The 27,624-nt window shown below is 38.2% G+C and overlaps 1 protein-coding gene and 1 long non-coding RNA gene across 2 annotated transcripts; one reads left to right on the forward strand and one right to left on the reverse strand.

Moving 5' to 3' along the window:
• Nucleotides 1–6,383: 6,383 nt before the first annotated feature.
• On the reverse strand, nt 6,384–9,775 carry CCN2 (cellular communication network factor 2). Its single transcript, XM_036414778.2, has 5 exons — nt 9,447–9,775; nt 9,064–9,283; nt 8,495–8,746; nt 8,141–8,352; nt 6,384–7,754 (listed from the first exon to the last, which is right to left on the reverse strand). The coding sequence occupies exons 1-5, from the start codon at nt 9,513–9,515 to the stop codon at nt 7,458–7,460; spliced, it is 1,050 nt and encodes a 349-aa protein (XP_036270671.1). The 5' UTR covers nt 9,516–9,775; the 3' UTR covers nt 6,384–7,457.
• A 13,915-nt stretch (nt 9,776–23,690) lies between these two features.
• Nucleotides 23,691–27,288, forward strand: LOC118705737. Its single transcript, XR_004983791.2, has 3 exons — nt 23,691–23,895; nt 25,636–25,723; nt 26,709–27,288. It is a non-coding gene; the product is annotated as an uncharacterized LOC118705737 (long non-coding RNA).
• The last annotated feature ends 336 nt before the right edge of the window (nt 27,289–27,624 follow it).

Below are 27,624 nucleotides of genomic sequence, written 5' to 3' on the forward strand. Positions count from 1 at the left end.
ATCACATCAGCAGTTAGATTTGAGTGCTTTGTGTATTTGTATACTATTTTTATAAAAATGATGATAGCCTGAAGGTCACTTGAAAATACAAGACAATGAGTACAAGATGTTCCTCATCCAATTAGATTCATTGACCTTATTATTATTCCCTTTGTCTTCACTACAGTGTTTATAGCACAGCCTTCTTAGGGGAAGAACCCAGATACCTTGACTAACATTCATGAATCCTGGTTTCATGTGTAAAAGTGAATGTATGCAGAGTAATTATTATTATTTTAAAACCAGATGGCTGGGTTTGGTTTGAAATTTTTATTTATTCACATACTAATAAAATTTATTGGAATTATCACCTCCTCCTCTCTGCTTTTGGGTGCTTCATTAACTGGTGCCTCTAGTTTCTTGGTTTTATTTATTTTAATTAGATAAAGGCAGCATTCATTAGAGTAGTTTTTGTTTTTAATAAAAGTAGTTTTTCTAACTTTTTTGCCTGCCTTTATCCTGTTGAAATGCACATAAACATAATGTAATGTATATAAACATAATGTAATGTGTTGATAACTCTTGTTGTTGAAGTGAAACTTTATGTAGTGAGAGGTTATTTTCCACATGGGACTCCAGACACCTTCAAATCTTGTTGTGTTCTATAATTACATGTGTTTATTGAGTCCAATTAAATGTACATCAAATATATAGTTTTTGACTTCTACTTATTACTTTCATTTTGGAAGTATGTTTTAATGAATGTGCCTGCTGATAAACTAATAAAACATGAATGTTTTCAAAGGTCAACCTGTCTTCTGAGATTTCGTTAAGAATTGGTATGAGTCTATCTGATGTTTAAAGGGGAAGGCAATGCTTCTCTAAGATACTTTCTTTTTATAGGTACTTCCAGCTTTGAGTTTCTACTCTGGGGTATTGGGATTTATAATAAGAACCAAAACCAAATACACTTGGTTTTTGCATTGTTTCTAAGAGCTCTAAGAGCCATGGTTATGGTAACCTCTGATTTATAGCAGGTTGGTCAGAAATATAGGTAATAACCTGGGCTTCTTTTATTCAGCACAATGTCAGTTGTTCTTTGTATTGATGTATATTATTCCTTTGCATGAATATTCTATATTCTATTTATTCTATTGATATACACTTGGGTTGTTTTCAATGTATATAGCTACTTTGAGAATCTTGTATATGCATTTTATTCATTTTTTTTAAAGATCTATACCTTTGCTATGTATCAGGTAGCTATAGGTTTAGCTTTAGTGGATATTGTCATGCAGTTTTTTAAAGTTCTATTTCTTTAAATTATATATGTAAAGTGCCCTGACAAAAATTGTATAAAAATTTTTTGACCCAAGCAAGTCTTAATATGGTTTGTATTCTTGAGATGTAAATTCCAATTAATCAATTATACTCTACATTTATTAAAACTCATCTTTGACCATCTTTTTAACATTTAACATAGCATATAGTCTCCATGTGTATTTGGGTCCTATATTTAGAACTGGGATCTGAATTAGTATTTTAAAGTTATATTTTATGAGTTTATTTTACTCATAGTCTTAGCAACAGTCTATATGTAATCAGTATGATTCATGAGATAAAGAACAGTTATAAACTTATGTAGGAAAATCTTTCATGATTTTATTTATAGCAGGAAAAATGAGGTAAAAGCATATACAGAATATTCATGAATACAGAAATTCTTTAGAAGTTATATGTGTGTTGCACATGTATCCAGGCACATGGCTACTTAAGGAATAGGTTTAAATAGCTAATGGTTTATGTATTGTGAACTGTTTATCTAAATCTGAAATCATAAAAAACTTTAACTTTTTTGGCATATACTGTGATATTTTTAAATGAGGAGATAAAATAGTTCAACTATTTTTTTTCTGATTTATAAAACAGTACATGGAATATTTGGGAAACTACAGAAAACTATAAGAAAATGAATATGAAATTATTTTCTACAAATCATCATGAGATGAACACTATTGACTAAGAAACTTATTTCTGTTAAAAGTCATCTCTGGTTTATGACTGGAGTTGGTACAGATTGGGCCAATCTGTTCTGAGGCACTGTTAGATATGCAAAGTACCAAAGATACCATACTAAAGTCATCAAAGAAAGATTACATTTTGAATATAATGGATATTATTTCTTACCATTCTAAGATGACCAACTAGGTTTTCTCTTCAATTATCATTATGAGCTAATGAATTTAAGGCTAGTTGATATACTTAATACACACTTTTTATTCTTATTCTTATTGAAACTCAAATTGGCTCATCATTAATAAGGCTCTCTTCAATTTGCCTCCCAAATCCTTTTGATATAATCTTAGTGGTCCTTGCTAACTTCATTATTATATAATATGAAAAGATATTTCAAGCGTAAGTGTATTTAACTTACACATTTCTTGGTAGACCTGGAATCAGCCATTCTCCAAGAAGCTCTAATTTCTTTTAGTGGAAAGTAATATTTCAAGAGTACAGTCTGGGCCTAGGGATATTTATCGCTCTTAGGTTGAGATTGTGTCTAAGTCTTTTCAGTGAGCAGATGAAGGAAAATATATATGTATGCATGTAAGTGTGTTAAAGATAAACTTCATCATAAATTCATGCTGGCATTTAGTTCAAATTCAGGACTACAGAATTTTGCTTAACCATTTTTATATTACATTTGTATTTTCTGTCTTCCTCAGAAAGAATTCTAGTACTTACCAACACTAGGTACAGAATAAGAAGATCTATAATGGCTCATTTAGTTTATCACACATTGCATACCTGACAGTCTTAGAATGTCAGTATTAATAATACCATCACCACCAAGAAAAACAAATATTTTGGGAGGATCATATGCTATCACTATTCTCTCCCCCACCTTTTATGGTTGTGGTCTACACTGTCAGAACATATAGCCACTGTTCAACTATACTTTCACCACTTTAATCTTTATTTAGTTGTGGTTCTAAAGATAAACTATATTAAATGTTTACCACAGGTTCTTATGTTAATAAGTTTCAGACATTTTGTTATCTGGGCTTCTTTTCTAGTAGGTTCCCAAGAAAGAGCTCAAAGGAAGAATCTGCCCTCATTCTTGTATGTTTTTTACTATTTGTGTATTTTATTCTTTTTATTTTTAAATGTGCTTATTTTTTCTTTCTTTTTTTTTTTAACATGTTTTTATTAATTTCAGAGAGGAAGGGAGCGAAAGAGAGAGAGAGAAACATCAATGATGAAAGAGAATCATTGATAGGCTGCCTCCTGGGTGCCCCCATTGGGAATCAAGCCCTCTACCCAGGCATGTGCCCTTGACTGGAATCAAACCTGAGAACCTTCAGTCCACAGGCCAATGTTCTATCCACTGAGACAAACCAGCTAGGGCTCTGTCATTTATTATTGAATGTCATTTTGGAGGATAAAAATTATTTGGGCACACATTTTCTTTTTTTTTTGAGTATTTTAAATATGTTATTCTAATTTTTCTGATATAAAGTATTGCTGTCAAAACACTGATGAGTTAATTTTCTTTTACTTAAAAGGCTCATGTTCTTTTTGCCTAGATGTGATGAAGGTTTTTTCTTTTTCCTTATATTTCAGTAATTTTACTAGAGTATGTCTTAGTGTTGATTGATTTTATTAGGTACATGACATGCTTTATCAATATGTGTTTTCAAATCATTTTTTATTTCAATATAGTTTTCTTAATTTATAGTTTTTAGTTTTGTTTTTTAATTTCTCAGGCACTCCTATATTTATATGTTGGATCTTCTTTGACTATCTGCAATACTTATTACTTTTTCTTGAAACACTTACATTCCTTTTTTTATTTATAAATTTTATTCTTCTCATAATCTATTCTTCTTAAGGAATTATGTTGTATTTATTCATTTTTGTGTTTCTTCTACTTTGACTTTTTAAATTTCTAATTCCTTCTTGAGTTTTATCACCATATTTCTGTTTATATTAATTCTGATTTTTGTCACTATTTTGTTATTAGTTGTTTCTTTTTATCATTTATGTCTACTGTCATTTTCTTAAAAATTTAAAAAAATAGTCGGTTATAGTTTTGACATGTTTTCTGGACTTGTATTTCTGACATGCTTTTGTTAGCTGCAGGAATGTTTTTCTGTCCTTTTCTTTTCCATATGATAGCTTTGTGATTTGGTATTAATAATTTTATTTCTATATTTTTTATGTGAAATATGTTTTTTTCTTTCTTTTCTTTCTTTCTTTCTTTTTTTTTTTTAAGATTTCTTTTTTTTTATTTTATTGATTTTTTTTTACAGAGAGGAAGAGAGAGGGATAGAGAGTTAGAAACATCAATGAGAGAGAATCATCAACCAGCTGCCTCGTGCACACCCCCTACTGGGGATGTGCCCACAACCAAGGTCCATGCCCTTGACCGGAATCAAACCTGGGACCTTTCAGTCAGCAGTCAGAAGCTCTATCCACTGAGCCAAACCGGTTTTGGCTGAAATTTGTTTTCTTGAACTTTGTTCAGGAAAGAGGCTTGGTTTAGATAACTAACTCCATAGAGCTTCCTCTTTTGTTTTAGTGCATTTAAACAAATATGGCTGTTTTCTTCCTGATATTTTGAATCTCTGTTTCTCTCCTCATTCTTATCTGGACCTTCTTTTTCAATGTCTTTGTTATCTGATCTGCTGAATTTTGATTCTGCTTTCAAGAGTGCGGAATCCTTTCTTGGGAAAGAGCCTTGGTCTGGAGAGTGGGCAAACCCCTACCAGCTTCAGTAGCTGTTCTCAAATCATATCCTCTATTTCACTGTTGGCTGTTTTGGAGCATTCCTGTTCTCAGAAGCATCATATACCCTCGTACATGAATCCCTTTGCTTTTACCTTCACATATGCTCACATAGTATAGGTCTTGTGGGGGTTGATGATTTTATCCAATTCATATTTGAGGGTTTATGGGATACCTAGCCACCTAGTTTTTAAATAAATATTGCTCATGAGGTTATGATTTTGCAATCTAGTTACTCTATTTTATATGTGGAGATTTGGAAAAATCTAAAATCTATATTCCTATTTCTGCTTATATCTTCCCAGAATTCTCAAATCATTTGAAAACAGTCTGGCTCACTTACCATGGTCCTTCATCTTCACTGCTAGGAGTCAATTGACAGAAAGAAAAAGTGAACTAAATACAATAGAATGTACTCTGTGGTGTGTGTGTGTGTGTGTGTGTGTGTGTGTGTGTATGTGTGTGTGTTTGCGCACACACGCTCGCTCCTGTGGATTTGCTTGGGGAAGTGGGATTTAGCTGCTGACAGCATTGCTATATATGCTTGTGGGTGTATCCTAAAAGTCCAGTGTTTTGACTAGAAATACTTTTCACATTTTGAACATGGGAAGTTTTCCCTTTGGTTTGTGGCATGAGCACTGTTTGTAGAACCAGCTTTTATTTTCAGATGTATTTTTATCTCTCGAAATGACACAGGCACTACAACATTGCCAATTACTCTGAGATGGGTTAGTCTGTCTGCAACTATTTCTAATCCCCCTCTCCACTAGAATCTACAGCTATTCTGACCTGGAAAAAAATAAGGCTTCTAGTTGTGCTTGCAGTATTTCTGTTTGCCACTTACTTCACCGTTTTTAGTAGAGGCCTGGATGGGCCACACATAATTTCCAAACCAAGCTTCTTGAACAATTTTGTGTCACTTAACTACCAGGTAAGCTATTACTCTTGAGATCTGAAATAGCCAACTTAGGGAAATGGAGGGGTTGCTTTTAAGACAAATTTCTATTAATGTTAATGAATCAAAGATTTGCTCATCCTTTCTTTTCTACTTATGCCATCATTTATTTTTTATTATCATGGCAACTAAAAGCAATTTTATAAAATGAGATTTATTACATTGCTCCATTTTAATGCAGATTTATTTTTGTACTTTTCAGACTTAACAGTAAGATATTAAAGTTCAGAAATAGATATACTTAGAGCATAAAAATTCAAAAAATAGTTAAACATTTTCTATGTGCAAGGCACAGTCTGTGATGGGAAGGGCTGGAAATTAAATGCCTACCGTAGCCAGAGGCATTAAATGTAAATAGAAGTAATACAATAGGGGCTCCTGGAGACTGAAGTAATCTAAAGATAGTTGAATTTGTGTTTATGAAGTACTGGGAAGATAAAAAAAAAAAAATGCCCATGTTCTCAATAGAGTGTATATTCCTTCAAGTTTGACACTTGATTCACTGTAAAACACATTTATGTAAAATCTTTTGAAGTGACTCACCAATGTATTAGTATGTAAGATATTTAGAAAATTATAGAATAGTTTTAAGATAAATAAAAGCTTCCCATTTATACGCAAGAAAACTCAGAAATTAGAGAAGAAATGAATAGCCAAGCTCTTTATAGAAAAAATATATACTTTATTTTCAACTAGAAAGGTGCAAACATGTAACTTTTGGTCACACTCTCAACAAATCAACTGTCCAAAAAACAGTCATAGTCAAAGTAGAAACAAATGCTTCCAGGTGGAAAATTGATCCGCTATACAGAGACACCACTCTTATTTCAATAAAAACCACTTGTTCATTCAATGTGAGGCTGTCACATTTCAGCCTACAAGTCAGACTTCCAAGGGCATCTCTGGCTCGCCTTCAGCAAACAATCTGTTTCGATGGACTGTCACTCTAACTGAGCAGAATTTCCATTTGAATATTCATTTCATGCTTTGAATTATCAGACAAATGTTACGTCTTACTCATGGTATTCAGAATTGAGGCTAACATTTCAAATATCAAAGCATTAACAACATAAACAAAAAGGCACAGACAACTTTAAATTAACTTAGATAACTGTACAAATATATATATATACACACAATATTTACAGTATCAATAAAAAAAAAATCTGGCTTGTTACAGGCAAATTAGCTTGCCACAAGCTGTCCAGTCTAATAGACAAGATTCTGATTCCTGAATGCTGTCATTCGAATCAGAATGTCAGAGCTGAATCTGCCGTTCTGACTTACAGAAGAACTTGACTCAGACTCATGATGGCAGAACACACATCCTAGCTGTCTGCTACAGGCTGGAGTTACGGGCAGGTCAGGGAGCATGCTAAGATTTCCCTTCTCCATAACACTCCAGATAGCAGGCGCGTTGCTACTTTTAAGATGTCAAGCCCCTCCCACTGCCCCCAAAGCCACACCTCGGTGTACATTCTGGAGCTATGTGCTAATGTAGTCCCACTGTCAAGTCTTAACTTTCTTCAAACCAGTGTCTGGGGTTGATAGACTATTTGAACGTCACATGGCACAATGTTTTTGAATTCGGAGGGAATTTTTTTCCTTTTCCCCAGTTAGCAAAAACCGATTTAAATAACTTGTGCTACTGAAATCATGCTTACACAAAAAATGAGATGTGAAATCAGTTCAAGTTACAGCTACATGAGTTAACGTCTCTCACTCTCTCTGGCTTTTAGGCCATGTCTCCGTACATCTTCCGGTAGTAGGTCGACTCGAAGATGTCATTGTCTCCGGGACAGTTGTAGTGGCAGGCGCAGGTCTTGATGAACATCATGCTCCTCTTCATGACCTCGCCGTCGGGACACTTGAACTCCACGGGAAGGGTGGTGGTTCTGTGCGGGGTGCAGCATCGGCCGTCTGTGCACACCCCGCAGAACTTGGCCCGGTATGTCTTCACACTGGTGCAGCCAGAAATCTCAAACTTGACAGGCTTGGAGATTTTGGGGGTACGGATGCACTTCTTGCCCTTCTAAGGAAGACAAGGGAGGAGAGAGAAAAAAATCAATGACTCTGCAAGGGGAGCGAGCGGCTTTCTCCAATCTCTGTGTGTTCTAGGCTTATGTTGTCTGCCCTCTGTTTATATTTTGGGGAGAGGAAGTTGGAGTCTCATTTGCCAGTTTTCCAAAAATAGGCATAGCCTCCCTTGGGATGTCTTGAATTAACCACCACTGTGGAAGATTTTATAGTGGAAAAGCTGGTGGTTCCTGTTACGCAACATCTCATTCCAGCAAAACAGCACAATGGTTAAGATATTTCTGAAATGGAACAGGCCTGTAAGTGGTGGGAGACCTAACTGTGGTCCTATCTGCTATCATCCCATGAAAATTAGTCAATAGGAGCAGAGCAGGTAGTTACCTTAATGTTCTCCTCCAGGTCCACTTCGCAAGGCCTGACCATGCAGAGGCGGCTCTGCTTCTCCAGCCTGCAGAAGGCGTTGTCGTTGGTAACCCGGGTGGAGATGCCCATCCCACAGGTCTTGGAGCAGGCACTCCACTCTGTGGTCTGGACCAGGCAGTTGGCTCGGATCATAGTTGGGTCTGGGCCAAACGTGTCTTCCAGTCGGTAGGCTGGGAGAGCAGAGCACACAAACACAAGGTAAGATGCCAGGATAAGACATTTCCGTCCCCCCTTCCCTTGGCAAAGCTAGGACTCCGTCCCTGGGGGTGGGGCATGGCGAATAGCGACACTAACTTGGAAGACTCAACTCACCAGCGAGGGCAGGGCCAACCATGGTGTGGTCCTTGGGCTGGTCGCACACCCACTCCTCACAGCATTTCCCGGGCAGCTTGACCCTCCGCGGGAAGGGGCAGTCAGGGCTGGGCAGGCGCACGTCCATGCTGCACAGGGGCACGCAGCCCACGGCCCCGTCCAGGCAGGTGCACTGGTATTTGCAGCTGCTCTGGAAGGACTCTCCACTCCTGTACACCGTCCCTCCGAACACGCAGGGGGCCCCATCTTTGGCTGAAGGAGAGGAAAGGAAAAAAGGGGGGTTGTTACTGGGGTCAGGCATAGGTCCCTGGTCCCTGCAGGCGCGCTGGGCATGCCAGCTGGGAGCAGGGCTAGGGGACTGAGGAGGGGAGGAAGGCAGGGGGGCTGCAAACAGCCAGAGGAAGGGCCTCCAGACAGAGGCTCATTTTATGGCTGGAAGGTGGGCGTGAGGGAGGAGGTGGCCGGTCCCTAAGTGTCCCTGGACCGGCACCTCAGCACCTCGGTGGTGGGCGGTGGTAGCATCTAGGGGCCTCTCGGGGGGGCCTGGGCGGGGCTGCTGCAGGGCTCACCGGTGCACACGCCGATCTTGCGGTTGGCCGGGGAGCCGAAGTCACAGAAGAGGCCCTTGTGCGGGTCGCAGGGGTCGCGCTCGGTGCACAGCTCGCCCAGCTGCTTGGCGCAGACGCGGCAGCAGCCGCAGCCGTCCAGCACCAGGCTGACGCCGGCGGGGCAGCGCGGGGCCGGGGCCGGGCACTGGCACTGGCCGCTGCAGTCCTGGCCGGAGGCGGGCTGCGGGGGGAGAGAGGCGGTCAGTCGGGCGCACTCTCTCGCCTTCCCCTTCCTCTTCCTTCTCCTTCCTTTGCATTCCCTATCCCCTTCCCCTTCCTCATCCCCTTCCCCTTCCCACCGGGACTCCCCGCCAGGCCGGCCGCGGGGCTCTCCCGGCGCTTACCCGGCTGCAGAGGGCGATCAGGAGCACGAAGGCGAAAGGGATGGTTCCCAGGCCGGCGGAGGAGGACATGGTCGGTCGGAGCGCAGCGGGCGGACCGACAGACGGACGGTCGGAGGGTCGGCGGGGAGGGCGCGGGCCGGAGGCGGAGGCCTGGACGCCGGGCGGGCGGTCGTCGCTGTCTGGGTCTCAGGAGGGAGGTGTCGGCCGGGCGGCTGCCGTCGGGCTGGAGGCGGGCGGTGGGTAGGTAGGTCGGTCGCCTGCGGTGGTTGCAGTGGCTCTGGCTGCCTCCTCTCGGCGGGGAAGAGTTGTTGTGTGAGGCTGGGGCGGGCGGCCCCGGCTTTTTATACGCTCCGGGCGGCCCCGGCTTGCCAATGGGCTGAATGGAGTCCCACACAAACAGGGACATTCCTCGCATTCCTCCCCACCTTCCTGCCTCATCAACTCGCACCGGATTGATCCTGACCCCTTGACACTCAGCATTCCTCCCGTCTGAAAAAGCTGGCACACTCCAGCTCTCAAAAAAAAAAAAAAAAAAGGCTCAGTGTTTCCAGCACCAACTAGAATGTTCTCCCCCTTGCTTCTTCGCGCCGCTCCTGCTTTATATCGTTTAAAAACACATCAGCAATTATTATTATTATTTTTATACCACTCCTCTTTGTAACAGCTGTGCCTGTGCTGCCCTCTAACAAATCCTTCTTAGGATGTAGGTTGCTAAAGAGGCTAACAGCAGGGTTTCTTAAAAAAAATTCGAAAGGGTTTCTTTTCTCTTTATTAAACTTGTAATTAATTTTTTTTTTTTTAATTTTAGAGGCTTTCTGCCTTTGAAACTCTTCAGAGATCAGACGAGGAGTTAGTTGCTTTTAAGTAGAAATCCCCAAGCAGCCTGCCTGCAGACCCTGACTGCCATACTGGACAGTAGGACTTTGATCTTCAGGGTCTTGGGATGATGGTTTGTATGCCCATTGCCAGACAAGAAAGAGAACAAAGCCAGAGGTCTGAGTGTGTGTGTGTGTGTGTGTGCGCTCAGCTTTCTGGGGGAGATTTCCAGCACTCTGGCCTTGTTTTTTCTTAATTTGTAGCATTTTTATTATTGGGGTGTAGGGAGGGAAAGCAGATGAGTGGGCATCAATATTTCCAGGAAATTGTCTGATTGTTATGTCAGAGCAGATTATGTATTGGGTAGGTAGAGACTCTGGATGTTGGGGTGAGAACACAGGAGTGGGGAGAGAGAGGAATCAGGATCGCATCAGCAAGAAGCTTGGGGTTTACTTGTGTTGAAAATACCATTGTGGGCCTTTGAATGAGTGATGCTTCTTATCCCCAAACCTATAATATCCAAATGTGGATTATACTTGGTTTGTTTTGCAGTAAAATATCTGTTTATATAGGAAGAACATTGTCCACCATTTACCTGGCTGTGAATTAAGAGTGTCAGGGAATAATGGATTTTAGTGACTCTCCACCCATCTATAAATAGTGATTGTAACTTCTTATCACCTAAGGCGCATGCATTCTAATGGGATGAGATCAGGTCAAGGAAAGATCAGTTTTTATTCCCTCTGGTTGTGCACAGTTTTCAAATATGGCCAACAAAACCTAAGCCTAGCTCCACTTCTTAATTTTGCTAGTTAGCTTCACCAAGGACTGACTTAATGAACTGTGCTTGTATTTGGCATCTATAGTTTAGTCGGGTTTTTTGTTTGTTTGTTTGTTTGTTTGTTAATAGCTCCAGTCACCATGTTATGTAAAGAGAGTGATTCCAGCGCCATCCCAGTATTTTCTATTGTAATGCCACTTCATTTGACAGTGGTGGTACCAATGATGTGTTGATGCTTCATTTTATTGGTTTAAGATACCCGTATCTGTTTCTGATGCAAAGACAAACTTTCAGAAACAACACTGTAGCATTAAAGTTGAAAACAGCCCGTGTACGCTGGCCATATTTTTTCATATATCTTTTTTAAAGTTTGAATTCATTCTGTTGAAAAATAGCCAAAAAAAAAACCAAAAAAAAAAAAAACCACTCAACTTCAGCAGAGACCGCATCATCTGTGCACAATTACCTTGTTAAGCAATCCACATGTTGTACAGTGTAGTTGCGTGTCAACAGTGTGAATGGCCAGCAAAGGGGGCCTCTGAAGCTCTGGAGGAATGTTCATCATTGTTATTTAATGCTCTTTCCGAGCATTCCTCAAAGAGAAGAAGCCTGAAAGTTCCTATTTAAAGAAGGAACATTCCAAGTTATGTTAATAGCCACATGTGTATTAAAGGCAACTCGGCCCCCAACTGCTTCTTCCCCTGTGAATGATTTTAAAAGTCCAAAATATGTGGGAAGCCACAGTGAAATCTTTCAAGACCTAAACCCCAATTACATCTACCACGAATAGTTGGAAAGGTGTGGTAAATGGGGAAGGGTAGGGATGTGAAGTTCTAACCTCACCCAAGGTGGGATGTGGGCTCAGCGGTGTGCTCTCTCAGCTTGCAGGATGAGGGAGCTGAGAGAAAGGCTGGGGATTTTTGAGTCTTCTGGAGAGTCTGAGAGCCACCGTCAACAGCTTTGTGTGAAACAGAGTGATGACTTTCATTCATGGAGGCGATACATTGCTGGGCTGGGTTACATTTGTTTGACCTGGGTTGTATTCTTGGGACTGCCATTCACAAATCTTAGGGAAGTCAATAGTAGGAGCCATATCCCCAAGTTTCTGTTTATAAAATGATGATAATAATGAGAATGTTTTATTTCATAGGGTTTAATGGTGGTTAATTAGATTAATTTCAGGGACTTGCTACCTTATTATTGTTATTTAGTCTTTATTTTTTCTTTCTCCACAAACATAAAAAATATATTACCATTCTGCTGTGATGGTAAAAATACCATGACATTGTACATTTTTTTTCTTTTTTTTTTTTTTTACTATAAAATTCATATGGTCCCTCAAAGTCATAAACTTCCATCGCAGCTCCAAATGGGTGGTTTCAATAATGGCTAAGAGAAAATAAGCATATTGAAATATACAGAACATAAAATCTCAGGATAGAAAAATACCTTGTGCATTATAAGGCATATGATCAAAACTCTTTTGAAGGGTTTAAAGTAAAATATTGTTATTAAGAGAGAGAGAGAGACATGACACCCAAGACATTCACAGACTCAAAAGTATGTTTATATTGTGATACGGATCATAAGTGCCAGGAAACTCAAAAGGAAGGGCTGACACTCAGTCCCTAGCTCATGCCATGGGGATCTGAATTCTTGCACTATTATAAATGACTCAGCAAATGTTTGTGTGTGCCTGGGCGGTAGAGAGGATATAGTGGCTTCTTATAACTTTGTCCAACTCTGACTTATCCCAACCCTTTTGATTGACAGCAAGTCCAGCATTGGGAGAAAAAGGTCTTTGAATTTGTGTACAAAATGGTTAAGACGCACTAATTTTGTCTTGTAAGCAAGTGTTTTTCTAGCAAATGCTTTTTAGAGAGCATTTTTCCCTCCTGGTGAAATGAGGAATTCACTAAGCTGGCCACTGAACCCTGTTTACAGAGCTATATAAGGCATGTGTGTGTCTACGTGGGCATCATTTGTGCAGGTCGTTTAGTTAAGTCTTGTAAGATGTTCAGCTGTGGATGTACTGTATTCCTTCTCAGTTCTTTTTTTGTTGTTATCCCCCCTTAAAAAAAAAAAAAAGAAAAAGAAAAAGAAAAGTTACTTGATCAGGTATCAGACATAGAGAAAACCTGGCAGGACTACAGGAAAGTGGCCAGACTTGGAGTGTTTGTGTACTTAAAGAAGGAATTTTGCACATTTTCAACTTAGAATCCTGGACATTTTCTTATAAGAGCAAGTAGGAGTCTGTGCCAGCCCTCAAAGCGGAACTCAAAGCTCCCAAGGAAACATACCAGAGGAATGTGACTCAGAGCCAAGACACATACGCAATGCATACACTGAACGGTCAGATTTATAGGAAGTCTGGCCGTATAAGGCCATCTGGACAGTGAGCGATTTGTCATGAGGGAGGCTTGGGAGTGGGCTTCTGCTGTTTCTAGCATGCCTCGAATTCAATCATGTAAATGAATGTGCCAGAAGGCTTTTTGAAAATTCTAATAAATATTATCGGGAAGACTTCAGGGACCTGGCTTGGTTTACATTGCCTTATATTTGCTTAAGATGAAGGTTAAAGAGAGGGTGTACTCTTTAAGAGTTCAGAGGTGGGAACGAAGCACAGATGTTTATTATCTAAATTACATTCATTTCCTTCATGCTTTTCCTCCTTATAATCAGTTCTGTGACTTTCTTAGCATATTTTCTTAGCAAAGGTATTTGTCAGAAGGTAGTCAAAGTTGTTTCATGTGGCCTGGGTTTTATGTTTGGCTGTTCATTTACTTGTAGATGGGAGTAGAGGCTAAAGGAGTGAGAAAGGATAAAATTTTTTTTTATATGATATTTCCTTCTGTTTACTGCTTGTCTCACTTATATTTTAAAATTTTATTTTTTAATTACAGTTTACATTCAATGTTGTTTTGTATTAGTTTTAGGTGTCCAGCCTAGTGGCTAGACAATTATGTACTTTACAAAGTGCCCCCCACCACCCCCTAATACTTCCAGTACACATAGTTATTACAATTTTATTAACCATATTCCCTATACAGTACTTTACACGCTCATGGTTATTTTGTAAGTACAAATCTCTACCCCTCGATTCCTTCATTGCTTTTACCCACCCGCTTAATACCCCTCCCCTCTGGCAACCATCAGTCTGTTCTTAGTATCTATGAGTTTGTTCTGTTTCGTTTGCTCATTTATTTTGTTCTTTAGATTCCACATATAAGTGAAACATATGATATTTGTCTCTTTTTTGCTGACTTAATTTCACTCAGCATAAAGCCCTCTAGGTTGCTCTATGCTGTCACTAATGATAGGGTTTTATTCTTTTTTATGGCCAAGTAATATTTCATTGTACATATATACTACAGCTTTTTCATCTACTTGTTTATTGATGGGCACTTGGGTTGCTTCCAAAGCTTGGTTATTGTAAGTAATGCGGCAATGAACATAGGGGTACATATATTCTTTTGAATCAGTGTTTTGGGTTTCTTCAGATGTATACCTGAAGAAACTGGAATTGCTGGGTCATAAGGCAGTCCCATTTTTAATGTTTTGATGAGCCTCCATACTGTTTTCCACAGTGGCCGTACCAATCTGCATTCTCACAAACAGTGCACAAGGGTTCCCTTTTCTCCACATTCCTGCCAACACTTGTCATTTGTTGACTTATTGATAATAGTCATTCTGACAGGTGTGAGGTGGTATCTCATTATGGTTTTAATTTACATTTCTCTGTTGATTAGTGACATTGAACTTGTTTTCATATGTCTATAGGACATTTATATGTTTTCTTTGAAGAAGTGTTTATTCAGGTTTGTCTTTTTTTTGGTGTTGAGTTGTATGAGTTCTTTATAAATTTTGGATATTGACTCCTAATTGGATATATAATTGGTGAATATCTTCTCCCATTTAGTAGGTTATTTCATTTTGTTGATTTATTTATTTTTTTTTTTTTTTGCCGTGCAAAATTTTTTTAGTGTGATGTAATCACACTTGTTTATTTTTTTCTGTTGTTTTCCTGTCTGAAGAGATATATCAGGAAAACTATTGCTAAGAGAAAATTCAGTGACTTTCCTCCCTGTGTTTTCTTCTAAGAGTTTTATGGCTTTGAGTCTTACATTTATATCTTTAATCCATTTAGAGTTTATTATTATATATGGTTTAATAAGGTGGTATAGTTTAATTTATTCTATTAGTTCCATTAGAATTTTGTTGTGAAGAAAAAAAAAGGAATCCTGTATTTCCTGTAGTCTGCATTACCCTGAGATGGTGCTGTAGAACATGGATGCTACTACTGATGGAGATGTGTCTCCACTACTTCTCCTGATAGATCAGGAACTCAAATTTATTACAATTTAGCAACCAGGAGTCTTTTACAACTTTGGATTTATTAGCCTAAATGTGAAGAGCCTTTTTGGTGATACACTCTAAACTCTTGACATTATCAGATTTAAAGTAAAAGTGAATTAATAATGCATTGTTTAATTTTTTTAAATAAACACGTGCAAAATTTATTTAATTCACTAATTAATGAAGACACCAGCAGAATATAACATGGTTGCAATAAGACATTTTGGGGAACTATTTATAGGCAACTTGAAAAACCAAAAAGAATCCTATATAATAAAAGCCTAATATGCTAAGTGTCCCATTGACCAGTTGTCCCTTCACCCAATCAAAGTGTAATATGCTAAGGCTTCTCAATTGCTAGCTATGATGTGCACTGATCATCAGGGCGCAGATGGTCCAACCAGTAGGTTAGCTTGCTGCTGGGGTCTGGCCAATCGGGACTGACCTAGATGGACCAGACACACCCTGGAGCCCTCCTGGCATCCCTTTCCGGCTAGCCAACCTCTCGTGTCTCTTCCCAGCCCCTATCATGCACCAGTGAGGTACGTTGGTCTGCCCTGCACCCTCTTGCAATCTGATACCCCTCAGGGGATGTCAGAGAGCTGGTTTCAGCCCAATCCCACAAGCCACGCTGAGGGACCCCACTGGTGCATGAATTCATGCACCAGGCTTCTAGTATTAGAATAAGATTGATCGTTTGACACAAAACTGGTTAATGTTCTACAAGGCAATAGACCATTGTGTATCTCTTCTACCAGGTACAAATCATAATGCATTGTTTAATCTGACATTAGAATGTACAATACCAATTTTGTATGATCAATTTTAACAAGAACACTTCTTAGAGCTCTGTCTGGGTAACCAAAATGGATATAAGGCTGTATCCTTTTCTGTTTATGTACAAATCTTTTTTAAAACTCTTTTAAAAACACAATCTCACTTCAGCTTCATAGCAACACTGTGAGGTATTATTCTCCCCATTTGCAGATGAGAATATTGAGGTCCAAATAGGCTAAGTAACAGCACAAGCTTGATTAGAGGTAGAGATGTGCGTTTGAACTCAGTTTTTCTAAAGGGTACACCCTTTTCTCTCTTCCAGACTCCAGTGCTTTTTTTTTCCTCTTCACATTTTTATATACAGTGCAGTAATCTTTGTTCTTAAGACAGTTATCTAAGATCTTAAAGAGCACACCCTGGAAGGCACATCAAGCACTGTGGGCTAAATTGGCAGTCAGTATTTTGCTGTTGTCTGAGACAAGCGTGAAGTAGAAAGACAATGTTTACTGATCAGTATTAGGAGAGAACCTTGGACTCAGACAAAGATTCTTTTATTAAGATTTTTGTGATTTTTTGCTTTGTCGACAGATGTGTTGCTTCTTATCCGCTAATGAACTGGTGTAGCTAAAAAAGGAAAAGTGAATCAAGATGATGGGCGTGCTCTGGGAGGCTTAATATCAGGGTGTGTACTACTGTGACATCAGCTCCAGCCCACACTGAAAACGCTCAGTCTCTAACTCAGGGCGATCTTGTTTAGGCTGAGACTGGGACCAACCACAGACATCATAAAAGTCTTCTTGAGTACTTGCATCATTCACTGATAAGCTATTCTTGAATAAAAACCATGACAGTCTCAGACAGGCCCTCAGCACTGAAGCAATGTCTACTATGCATATAGATCTTTTTTCACTAGTATCCCTTAATAGCCATGTCCCCACATGTTATTGACACAGTGCCTATTTTATGAACTTCATCTTCAGTGCAAATGCACCTTCCTCAGACAGAATATAGTTTGTATTTTAGGTTTATAGCTTTCTCCTCTCTCATTTTGCCTTGGAATGATTTGATCTGAATCATGACTAGTTTCATATCGTTGATAGAATGAGAGCTATTAATATGTCAGACCTACACATGGCAAAGATTAAGAGTGTTGTCTAAGAATGGCACGTTTATAATGAGGGAGCTTCCTTCTAGATCCATGCAAGTGTGTGAAAGTTAACTTCAGGATAAAGTTTCGTCTAATCATAAACTTGCTAATGTCTGGAAAGATTTCACCATGAAGCCATTTCTCACATACAGATGGTGAAAGCGGATTTTGATCAAACGAATCTTTTGTGGTGCTCCATCCTTTCTGACTGCTCTCTGTTGATTCTTCTTGCTCATGTATTTTGCCCTGCTGACTCCATATATGGTTGCTTCCTGAGACTCTGGCTGCTTGCTTTCAGCTCTGTAGGGAAGTAAACAAACTTCCCGTCCAGCTGCAGCTAGACTTTGAACCAATTTTACTTTGCAGTAGAGCTGAGCACTGCCACAGCCAAATGGATCTCCTGTTGGCTGTGACTACTTTACGGGCAGGCTCCTCTCTCACCAGTCAAGCCGATTTTTCTTGGCCAGCTTCTGCAGGAGCTGACCGAGGGAGGCCCCACAGTGTGGTGGTACCACTTATGCCTCTCTGATGTACTCCTCTTACTCACTGAAGCTTGGTCTTAATCTCCAGAGGGCTCAGGGACTCCAAACTCCTATGTTTCTCACACATCACATCCAACTTTCCAAGAAGGGAAAATGACCTTATATAGAGCAGAAATAGCAATTCAGGAAGCCATTTGGTCTACAATAAGTGCCAAGAGCTAGGGGAAGTCTTAGACTTTACGGAGGGCAGGTGACCAAAGGCATTGACATCCTTCGGAGAAGCACTGCTGAGGGTCCCTTTGCTTGGGGCTCCTTATTTTTCCTGGCAGTGGTGGTAGTAGAAAAACACTACCGTTTTACTATTTCAGACAGCTCAGTATTCAATCAAGCTAGGCTAGAAAAGCAAAGGGGGGGAAAAGATACTAATAGATTATAAAAAAATACGTTTTTTGTATTTGCATTTATTTTTAAGAGCTCAAAAATAAAGTCTGACAAAATAAACTGGATTCATATTTATTTATTTGTTTGTTTGTTTGTTTGTTTGTTTTAAAAATATATCTTATTGATTTTTTAGAGAGAGGAAGGGAGAGGGACAGAGACTTAGAAACATCTAAGCAGATTACATTAAATACAAATCTTGATGATGAAATAATAAATTGGACCACTGTTCAACCTTAGATTTAATAATTTTGTGATTATTGCAAAAACAGTGCCTGGAAAATGTCCCTGTGTGACATGGAGAAGTGAGTTTGTGTGTGTGCGTGTACATGACCAATATTGGTGCTGTAGGAGAGGGAAGAAAATTGTTTATAATTTTGCCATTAAAATCATGAAGAACAGAGAAAAGGTGAGTAAGTGCTAATATATATAAAACGAGGACAAGAATGGCTTGAATATAGGAAGGTGATACAGCTTCACACCATAGATGGTACTAAACCCATGTGTACATATGGGAACATTTAACCTTATGAAATTCAATAGCTAAACAATACAACTCCAAAATGTAGGCAACTGGACAAATGGAAAATGAAATATCTCTTTGAATAATACAATTATACTTAACTAGGGGCCCAGTGCGCAAAATCATGTGAGATCCAGGATCCAGAGTCCTGTGGCTCGGAGGGACCCAGAAATCTACCCATGGCTCTGGTCCAGTGCTCCAGAGTCAAGTGTCCACCCACCCGCACGTGCCTCGCCACACACACAGCCCTGTCAACCCCACACATTCAGCCTCCTGCTCATCGGTTGTTAATGGCATAATGATGTGATGACCACAGGCTTTTTATATAATAGATAGCTGCAAAAATTTTATAATATTAAGTAGAGGCCTGGTGGATGACTTCACTACTGTGAAAGTATTTTTTATTAAAAAAAACTATAATGGAATACATAGAAAACGATAACATTTTTATGGCTTCTGGGGCAAAGGCTTTCTAAAAGTTCTAACATTTTGAAATGTTGATGGCAAAGAAATCCCTTTGATGTAAAGATATCAAAGATCACAGGGGAACTAACTGGAAAATTGCTTCCTTTTAGAAAAAGTTTCTAAGTAATTAAAAAAAATTATATATATATATATATATATATATATATATATATATATATATATATCTTTTATTGATTTTTTAGAGAAAGGAAGGGAGAGGGATAGAGAGCTAGAAACATCGATGAGAGAGAAACATCGACCAGCCGCCTCCTGCACCCCCCCTACCGGGGATGTGCCCTCAACCAATGTACATGCCCTTGACCAGAATCGAACCCGGGACCTTTCAGTCCACAGACCGACGCTCTATCCATTGAGCCAAACCGGTTTCGGCAGTTTCTAAGTAATTTAAGGTATTTCTTGGAAGCTGAGTATTTGTGAATAACCTTTCACAGCATCAAATACAAATAAATCCACCATTGAATGAATTATTTATGTAAAGTTTGAGAACAAGCTTGAAATTTAAAATATTCTATATTTAGCTCAAGTTGCATAATTACTAAGGTCTTAGGAACTATGATGATTTATATTATGTTTATATCAATTTATAGGTAAGCTTTTTGTACTTATTTATTATAAATAAAATTTCTGAGGCTCATGCATCCATACCTGGTAAGTTCATATTTTTCAGAATATTAGAGAAAATAGTGTTTATGTTATTCAAGGAAATAATTTATTAAAATAATTCTCTAGAAATTTGGATAGTAACATCAATAGGTATTTAGGAAAAGTTGTAATTTTAGAAGGTAATGCAATTGTCCAAGTTGCCTAACCTTAAACATAAGATTTTAGTGTGAAACTTTTAATACATCTATTCAGATGCCTTAAATGAAAAGTCAGTCATTTTTTGTTGTCTCCCTCTCAATGAAACAAATAGTTCACAAATATTTTGAGCTTTGGCTTTATTTCTAATAGGGTGCTAAATAGTGGAATAGTAAATGCTACCTCATTTTTGCTTACAAGGAGGTGGTGATCTATCTACAGAACGACCTATATGGACTTGTATTAAACCATTATTGTAACAGTTTTCCCAACATTGAAAACTCTGGAGAATTGGTGTGATGTAACATTCATGACCCTGGAATTAGAACTTTGGAGGAACCTTGAGGCACAGATTGTGATAGAGCTACACACTATGAGGCTCTAGAGGTTTTTGTCAACTGTCAATGGGTATGGAGGGATATAGTGCTAAGTGTTTTGTGAGTGAAGAGGAGGGAGAAGTAATCAATATGAATTTTATGGTCATAAGCTTAATTAAAGGACAAGGAGCAGCAAGAGCATTTTAAACCTTAAAATTTAGAAATAAATGGTATGAACCGTCTTGACTTTGTGAATGCTGTGGCATATATGGAAGAGAGTAGATGGGCTGCTTTGATCCAGACCAATAAGGGGATGAATTGGAAAGTTTGAATAAGAGACTGCAGAGTAGGAACCAAGATCTTAAGCTTTTTCTCACCTATAATGTTGAATACATACTTATAATTTTAGTCCTCTATTCTTTCAGAACATATACATTTTACTTTATAATGGTTTGCAGGGCTTAGAGAATGCTAAAAGACATTTATAGATTTAGAGGGTAAAATTAAGATAGCCTCAAAACTAAAAATTAGTAATGCTGAAATCATTATGCTTCTGTTCTCCTCTTGCTTTAATAAACTATATCTGTTTTGTTTTTTGTTTTTTTCTTCTCTGCAAATTGCAAAGGGCCAGGCATATGGAAGAAAAACCGAAAGCACAATGAATATTTGTTGAATTAATGCATCTTTCTTCAGGACAGAGATTATATATTTTTTCTTTCTATGCCTCTCCATGACTCCTACTAGGATGTTTTACACACAATGGATGTTCAATAACTATAAAGTATAAAAGTGTTTGTATGATTGGGGAACAAAAATGGCTAAAGTGAATATTACTTGGCCATGCTATCTGACAAATTCTTACACTGAATCACTCAGTAATGGGTGCATTCACTGAACCCTGTGTCTACTGTGAGGACTATTAGTCTCATAGTGATTTTAGCAAGAGTTTCATGCCTTTGTATAGGCTAGCCAGCTCTTACTCATTCTTCAACTCTCAGCTCACTTGTCACTTACTTTTTTGGCATTCCAGACTGGGGTGGGTACTTATCCTTTGTCTAACTATATGGTGATTTAACTGTGTTCCTTACCAGACAGAGCTCCATAAGAGCAGAATTGAGTCATTCACCTTTATTTCCCTAGTACCAAGCCTAATTCCTTGTTTATAGATGTCGCTTGATGAAAGTTTGTTGAGTAAGTGTTTGTGGAACAAATATAATTCTAATGATAGTGTTGTCAGATATCTGGTTCTGAGCCAGAAATTTGGCTTTTAAATATTGTGTTCTGAAAACTAACTGAAAAACAAAACAAAACAAAAAAACCACTAGCATTATAACAGTTGGGAGACAAAAGATGGTTGAATAAGATATAAAAATTGAAAAGTCATAAAAAGACAATATAAATATAAAACGAGGTGTGTATTACCATTGATAAACTCCTCAAATTGTGAGAAGACATACTTTTTATTTTTATTTTTATTGTGGCACAGGTTTATGTGATCTAGTGTTTCTGTTAAAACTTTACAGTGTGCATTGAATGTGAGAGCAGGGTAACAGGGGCCTTAGAGATCATTCAGTTCAGATTTTGCTTTATGGAAGAAATAAAGCCACTCGTCTTCCAAGTGCTATAATTCACATAAAGTGAAGGGAGTTCCTCTAACTCTGCCACCATCAGTCTTTCCACCACATCATCCTCCCAGGCAGTGCACAGCTCGGGTGGGGCAGGTGATTGGTGGGTGGTCCTGCTCCTTCATACATACTGCTTCCCTGTGACCATCGTATGCTCTGGAGGAAGAGGGAGTTGCCATAGTACAGGTGTTTGTACAGGACCCTCACTTACAGTATATTACTAATAACAATAGTGGCTGCCATTATTGAGGACCTATGCTAGACTGATTAAGTAGGTTAATGTGGATCCTCACACAACCCTGCAAGTTTATGAAATTTACTCTTTTTACAGAAAAGGGGAAGAAAGGTGGTGGGAGGCTCCAATATGTGGCAAAGCCAAGATTCTCACCAGGCCTCTCTAGCTCCCAAAATTCATTAGTTTTACCAGATACCACATCACCTTTTATAATGTAAAGAGGAGTAACCTATCAATAAACACTGAGTGGCCAGATTATTATGATCTCTGAACGCATAATAATCTGGCCACTCAGTGTGTGTGTGTATATATATATTAGAGGCCCAGTGCATGAATTCGTGCATGGGTAGGGTCTGGCCAGCCTGGCCAGGGGTAGGGGATATGGGCAGTTGGCTGGCCTGCCTGCTGGTCAAACTCCTGGTCGAGGGAACAATTTGCATATTAGCCTTTTATTGTATAGGATATACACTGAGTGGCCAGATTATTATGCTTTTAGAGATCATAATAATCTGGCCACTCAGTGTATGTCAGATAATGTGGTATATTAAGAACAAAGCATAATGGTTTCTATAGAGTTTAAATGCTTATCTATTGTTAGATAATTGACTAATGTATGTTATTCTTAAAAAGAAAAAAAATTACCCTTTTAGATTTATGATCATTACAGAAAATTGGAATTACATGTAAATATGAAGGTGAAAGCACAAATTCAGGAACTTTTAAATTAAATTAAATTAAAAATTTTAATAACCATTGCATCCATAAAGCATATATTTTGTTTGATTGATTTGTATAAGAAAAATAAATAATTTTTCTAGTATAGTGTACTTGGAAAAAATTATAAAGTTGTCTAATGTATACCAGGATAAAAATCTATCACCTCATTAATTTCAGACTGAGCTTCCCCCCCTAAATTTATAAAGCCTAATTAAAATATATTTGTTAATGAAGGCATAATATTTATTCCAATTTTCAGTTAATATAAACTGTCTTGAAAAACCCGATATAAATAAGAAAATGACTTTAAATCACTTTCATTGAGAGCCAAGTGGAAACTTGTATATCTGCTTGATTGTTATGAAGGTGGGTGATTGTTATTATCAATCAAAATAACTAACAATTGACTTAGAAAATAAATGAGTAAAATGATATAGGGTCAGTGTTTTGTGATGAGAGAGAGAGAGGGAGAGGGGGAGAGAGAGAAAGAGAGAGAGAGAGAAAGACTTAGAACATTAAATAAAAAATAAACTAAAATTGCTGGCTTTTTTCTTTTAATATTATACTCATTTGATTTGTAGACTAATTCTTGATGCATATGTTTAACCCAAAACTAAAAAATCAAATGCAAAGTGGGGGCAAATTTCTATCTCCTTCCCCACCCTCAAAGAAAAAGTTAGACATATTTAACCCACACATTTCACTGAGTTGATTAAAGATGAGTTAACCTAAATGGTTATAAAAGCTCTACCTATATAGATGATTACAGATATTGTTATAAGGACAAGTCTAGAGTGAGGTAAATGCAATGCCACTTTGAATACACAGCTAATAAATTTAGGAATAGGATTTTTCTTTTTAACTTGTCATGAAAATAACACTATTTTCTTTGGTTTCAGGTAACAGGATGAAGAAGTGATCTAAAGAGCCTGACTTCCCACCATGAAAAAGGTAAGAATGAATGAAAGGAGCAATAGCTGTGGAAATACAAATGCATGATCACATGCTGATCACACCTTAAAATTTAGTATTTTCATTTGTAAACTAGATTTTTATTTGACATAAATATACCCCAAAAAATGTGTCTTAATTTTATGTCATCCCCTTCCCCATAAAAACAAAAGGCAAGGCATTTGTCCTATAAGATGAATAAACTTTAAACACTGTGTGCTAATTACCATTTCTTCTAAATGTGGCTTCTCTAAAGTTTATTCAATGTGGTTCAACTTCAGAAAGTTGCAGAGTAATGAGGAAGAATCATACAGGAAATGCTGTCAATTTTATCTATAGAAAAAATGCCATGAACCAGAGGAAACCATTCTTAAACTTAGAATAGTTTTTTTTAAAGCTCAGTGTAGGATGATATAATAGAAATTAAAGCATGACTATTATTTGCAGTTATTCCTTTAATAATAAAATTATTACACTGGTTTTGGTCATTAATAACACAATTGACATGACTTCCCTATGAATTTTTAGGCAAGAAAAATTAGAATTTCCCCCCCCCTTAAGTCTTAGATTATAGATTTAAAGACTTATCTAAAGCCACATAGCCAGTTAGTGGCAGAACTGGTAAATGCTGGCTTCCTGACTTTAGTTCTTCATTTTGTTTATTTTTCTCTCCTCATTACTGAATTCTATTTTATTTAATTAATTAACTTACCTATTTTATTTACATTTACTTATTTAATTTATGGGAAAATAAATTCTGCGGGAAATAAAAATAAATGGAAAGGAGTAAAGTGAATTCTAGTTTAGGACTGTTGCTTTTAGTAATTATCACCATCCTGGTTTATTTCATTCCCACGGCATTGATGTCCCTCAGTGGATGCAGAAGCGGCATGTGGCCCTGTGGTTCCAAACCTGGGCTCTGGAGTCGGACCGCCTGGATGAAGCTGGTTCTGCCTCTCACTCAGAGTGAGAGTAGTGTTTCCCTTTAAAACATAGGGTTGTTGTGAGAACTCAGTGAAGCCTAGTTCATTTAAAGTATTTAGAATAGTGTTGATGCATGTAGTAAACATTAGATATTATCAATATTATGTTACTTTAATAATAATAATGAATGTTATACAGGAAAATGAAAGCTTTGCTCTCCCAATTTAAAATACTAAAACAATTGGGCATCAACTGGGAGTTTGCTTTTTGGGGAGCACTTCTCAGTGCTCCTATGATCTCTCTTAAAAACGGTGTCAGCTCACGGTAAGGGCCATTAGGTGAGAAACAGGAGGACAGCATTTTCAATTAGAAAAAACTTCATAAACCAGGTTAATTAGCAGCTTAGTTACTAAATTAAGTTATTTTGCTTTGAAATGTAGGCCTTATGCTAAAAAAAAATTGTTAAATAGACTAAGAAGTCTTTTTTGAAGTGGCCTTCTCAGAAAATAAGCATTGTGATAAATTTTGGGTAAATTTAAGGCATGCATTAAATATTTATTAGGTATGCGAGTTTAAAACTGATCAGAGTCTTGGGAATTTGTCTTAGAAGATCTGCCAGAAACTAAGCAGCATGAAAGTAGTTTCGTTTTTGGTTCTGATTATAAAAGTTGACAGCTTTTGTTTTCCTAATCTGGTTAAACATATTCAGAGAATTAGGGACTCATGGAGTTGGAAAACATCTTTGGGATCATGTGGTCTTGTGCGTTTCAAACTTCTAACCACAGCCCCTTGTTGCTCGAATGTAATCTTCTACAGAAGCCAAGAGGAGCTGCTGTGCTTGTTGTGAGGGTGGGGACTAGAGCTGGGCCTAGCACCCCTGTGGAACCTGGGCTCTGCAGAGCAGGTGCACACACCTCTCCTTGTACAGGTGCAGACACTGACTCTGTAGGCGGTGTATGCCTTGCTTAGACACTCCCTCCCAGACAAACAGTGGCAGAGCCAGCCCTGAGACAAATATTGTTTCTTCTGCAGCTCTTTTGATTACACCCTATGTCTGTCGTAGTAAAGAATCTATAATTTAGAACCTTTAACAATTTAGATTCCTTTTTCTTCTCTGCCTTTATTATAGTTGTAACTGATTAGCAGGTCCATTCAACTTGGTAACATGATGGGCATGTCGTTTTACCAGTACAATTCCATTTGAAACTTTAATCAGTTAATTCATTATGTACCTCTTGGTCATCTCCTATGTGCTAGGCATCATGCTAAGCCCTAGGAATATCACATTGATAAATACCCTATCTTTTCCTCTTAAACATAAGAGAAATATAAAAATAGACACATAAATAAGTACTGTGCTTCTTGCAGCTGCTTACCTAGAAAGTAAAATTTGTGTTTAAAATGTTGATTCTTTAAACATTAAATTTTAACTGTTATATAATGCTCTTTCCACAGTAAATATAACATGTATATTTATAGAAAAGCAGGGTAATTGATTTTTTATTTTGATATATTTAAAGCAAAAAAGACTATTTCTTTGTAAATAGTTTTTATTAAGTAGGTAATTCCCTTAATTGTTCTGAGTCACAAATCCTGTGGGCTGGCTGTCCCTGCCTCTTTTGGATGTCCAGGTCACTGAGAGGTTGAATAATGCTGAGAAAGGGATCTATCACTTTCAGTCTAATTCAGTGGAACCTGAAGGGGTGGTATGAAGGTGGTGGGTTGCAGATGTCCTGATAGAAATATGTCTCCTTATGTAATTACTGATGGCGAAGGTCACTGTTTACTATAACTAGTCAAAATTGCTTTCAGCCTTGAGTATTTCCTCTCCATGACTGGGCTTGATTGATTAGCCATTATCTGGACAAAGTAAAGACTTCCTTTGGCAGGGAAAATTAATTGGAGCACCAGAGACCCATGCAGCTCTGCTAGGCCTCCCTCAGGGATTCCTTGCCATCTTAAAGCCTTATTCATGTTAAGAGTTCAGGGTTTTGAGGGTCACCTAGCCTCAAAAAGCACCACTAAGAGTGCTTGCCTATTTGTATGCTATCTTGATGTTAAATTGTGCCTATCCTTGCCTGTGACAGTAAATCAGGCTGTTTCTGTCATAGCGGGCTGTCCACCATGCAGTGAACACTACCTAACCTTATTCTATGACAAGCCATGTTTACTAATCTACCAACCTTAAGGAGGGTATTTGATGCCTGTGTCTTGCTGCATGTGTCTATGATTGTTTCTGTCTGAAATCTCACTTCATTCTTTAAGAATCCTGTGTAATAAAGTTTGTATTGAAGGCTTCTGTTTCCATAATGGAATCTCTTGTATTAGACAAATCCTTCTGCAGTAAATGAGTGTAAAGCTCAACAGAATCGGTAAGACAGTACATTGAAGGCATTGGAGAGTAACCAACATAGGACATAAGAGGGGTTATGATCCTTTATAGAGGAGGACTTTATAAGAGTTTATAACAAATTCTCCTTGGCTTTTCCTACGAGGGGAGCATTTTTTAAATCATAACACAGGCGAATGATGCATCAAGAAGAGTGTCGTTGTTATTGAACCAAAGAGAAAGAAGACAAAACGTTGGTCAAAGTGACTAGGACAAGAGGGAGAAATTTCTGCAGAGGAGGAACCCACAAAGTGGCCCAAATATCTGCAAATAAATTGCTCAAGTGCTGATCTGCTCGCAGGAAGGACAAAGACTCTCCAATGCCTGGCACAAAAGGACATCTGGGTGGCCAGATAGCTAAATGGGATATTTGTAGTTGCATAATGCTGGGGAGAAGGAGAAACCCAGGAGTTGCC

The sequence above is a fragment of the Pipistrellus kuhlii genome, unplaced genomic scaffold (assembly GCF_014108245.1).
Source record: "Pipistrellus kuhlii isolate mPipKuh1 unplaced genomic scaffold, mPipKuh1.p scaffold_m20_p_5, whole genome shotgun sequence".
Taxonomy (NCBI): Eukaryota; Metazoa; Chordata; class Mammalia; order Chiroptera; family Vespertilionidae; genus Pipistrellus; species Pipistrellus kuhlii.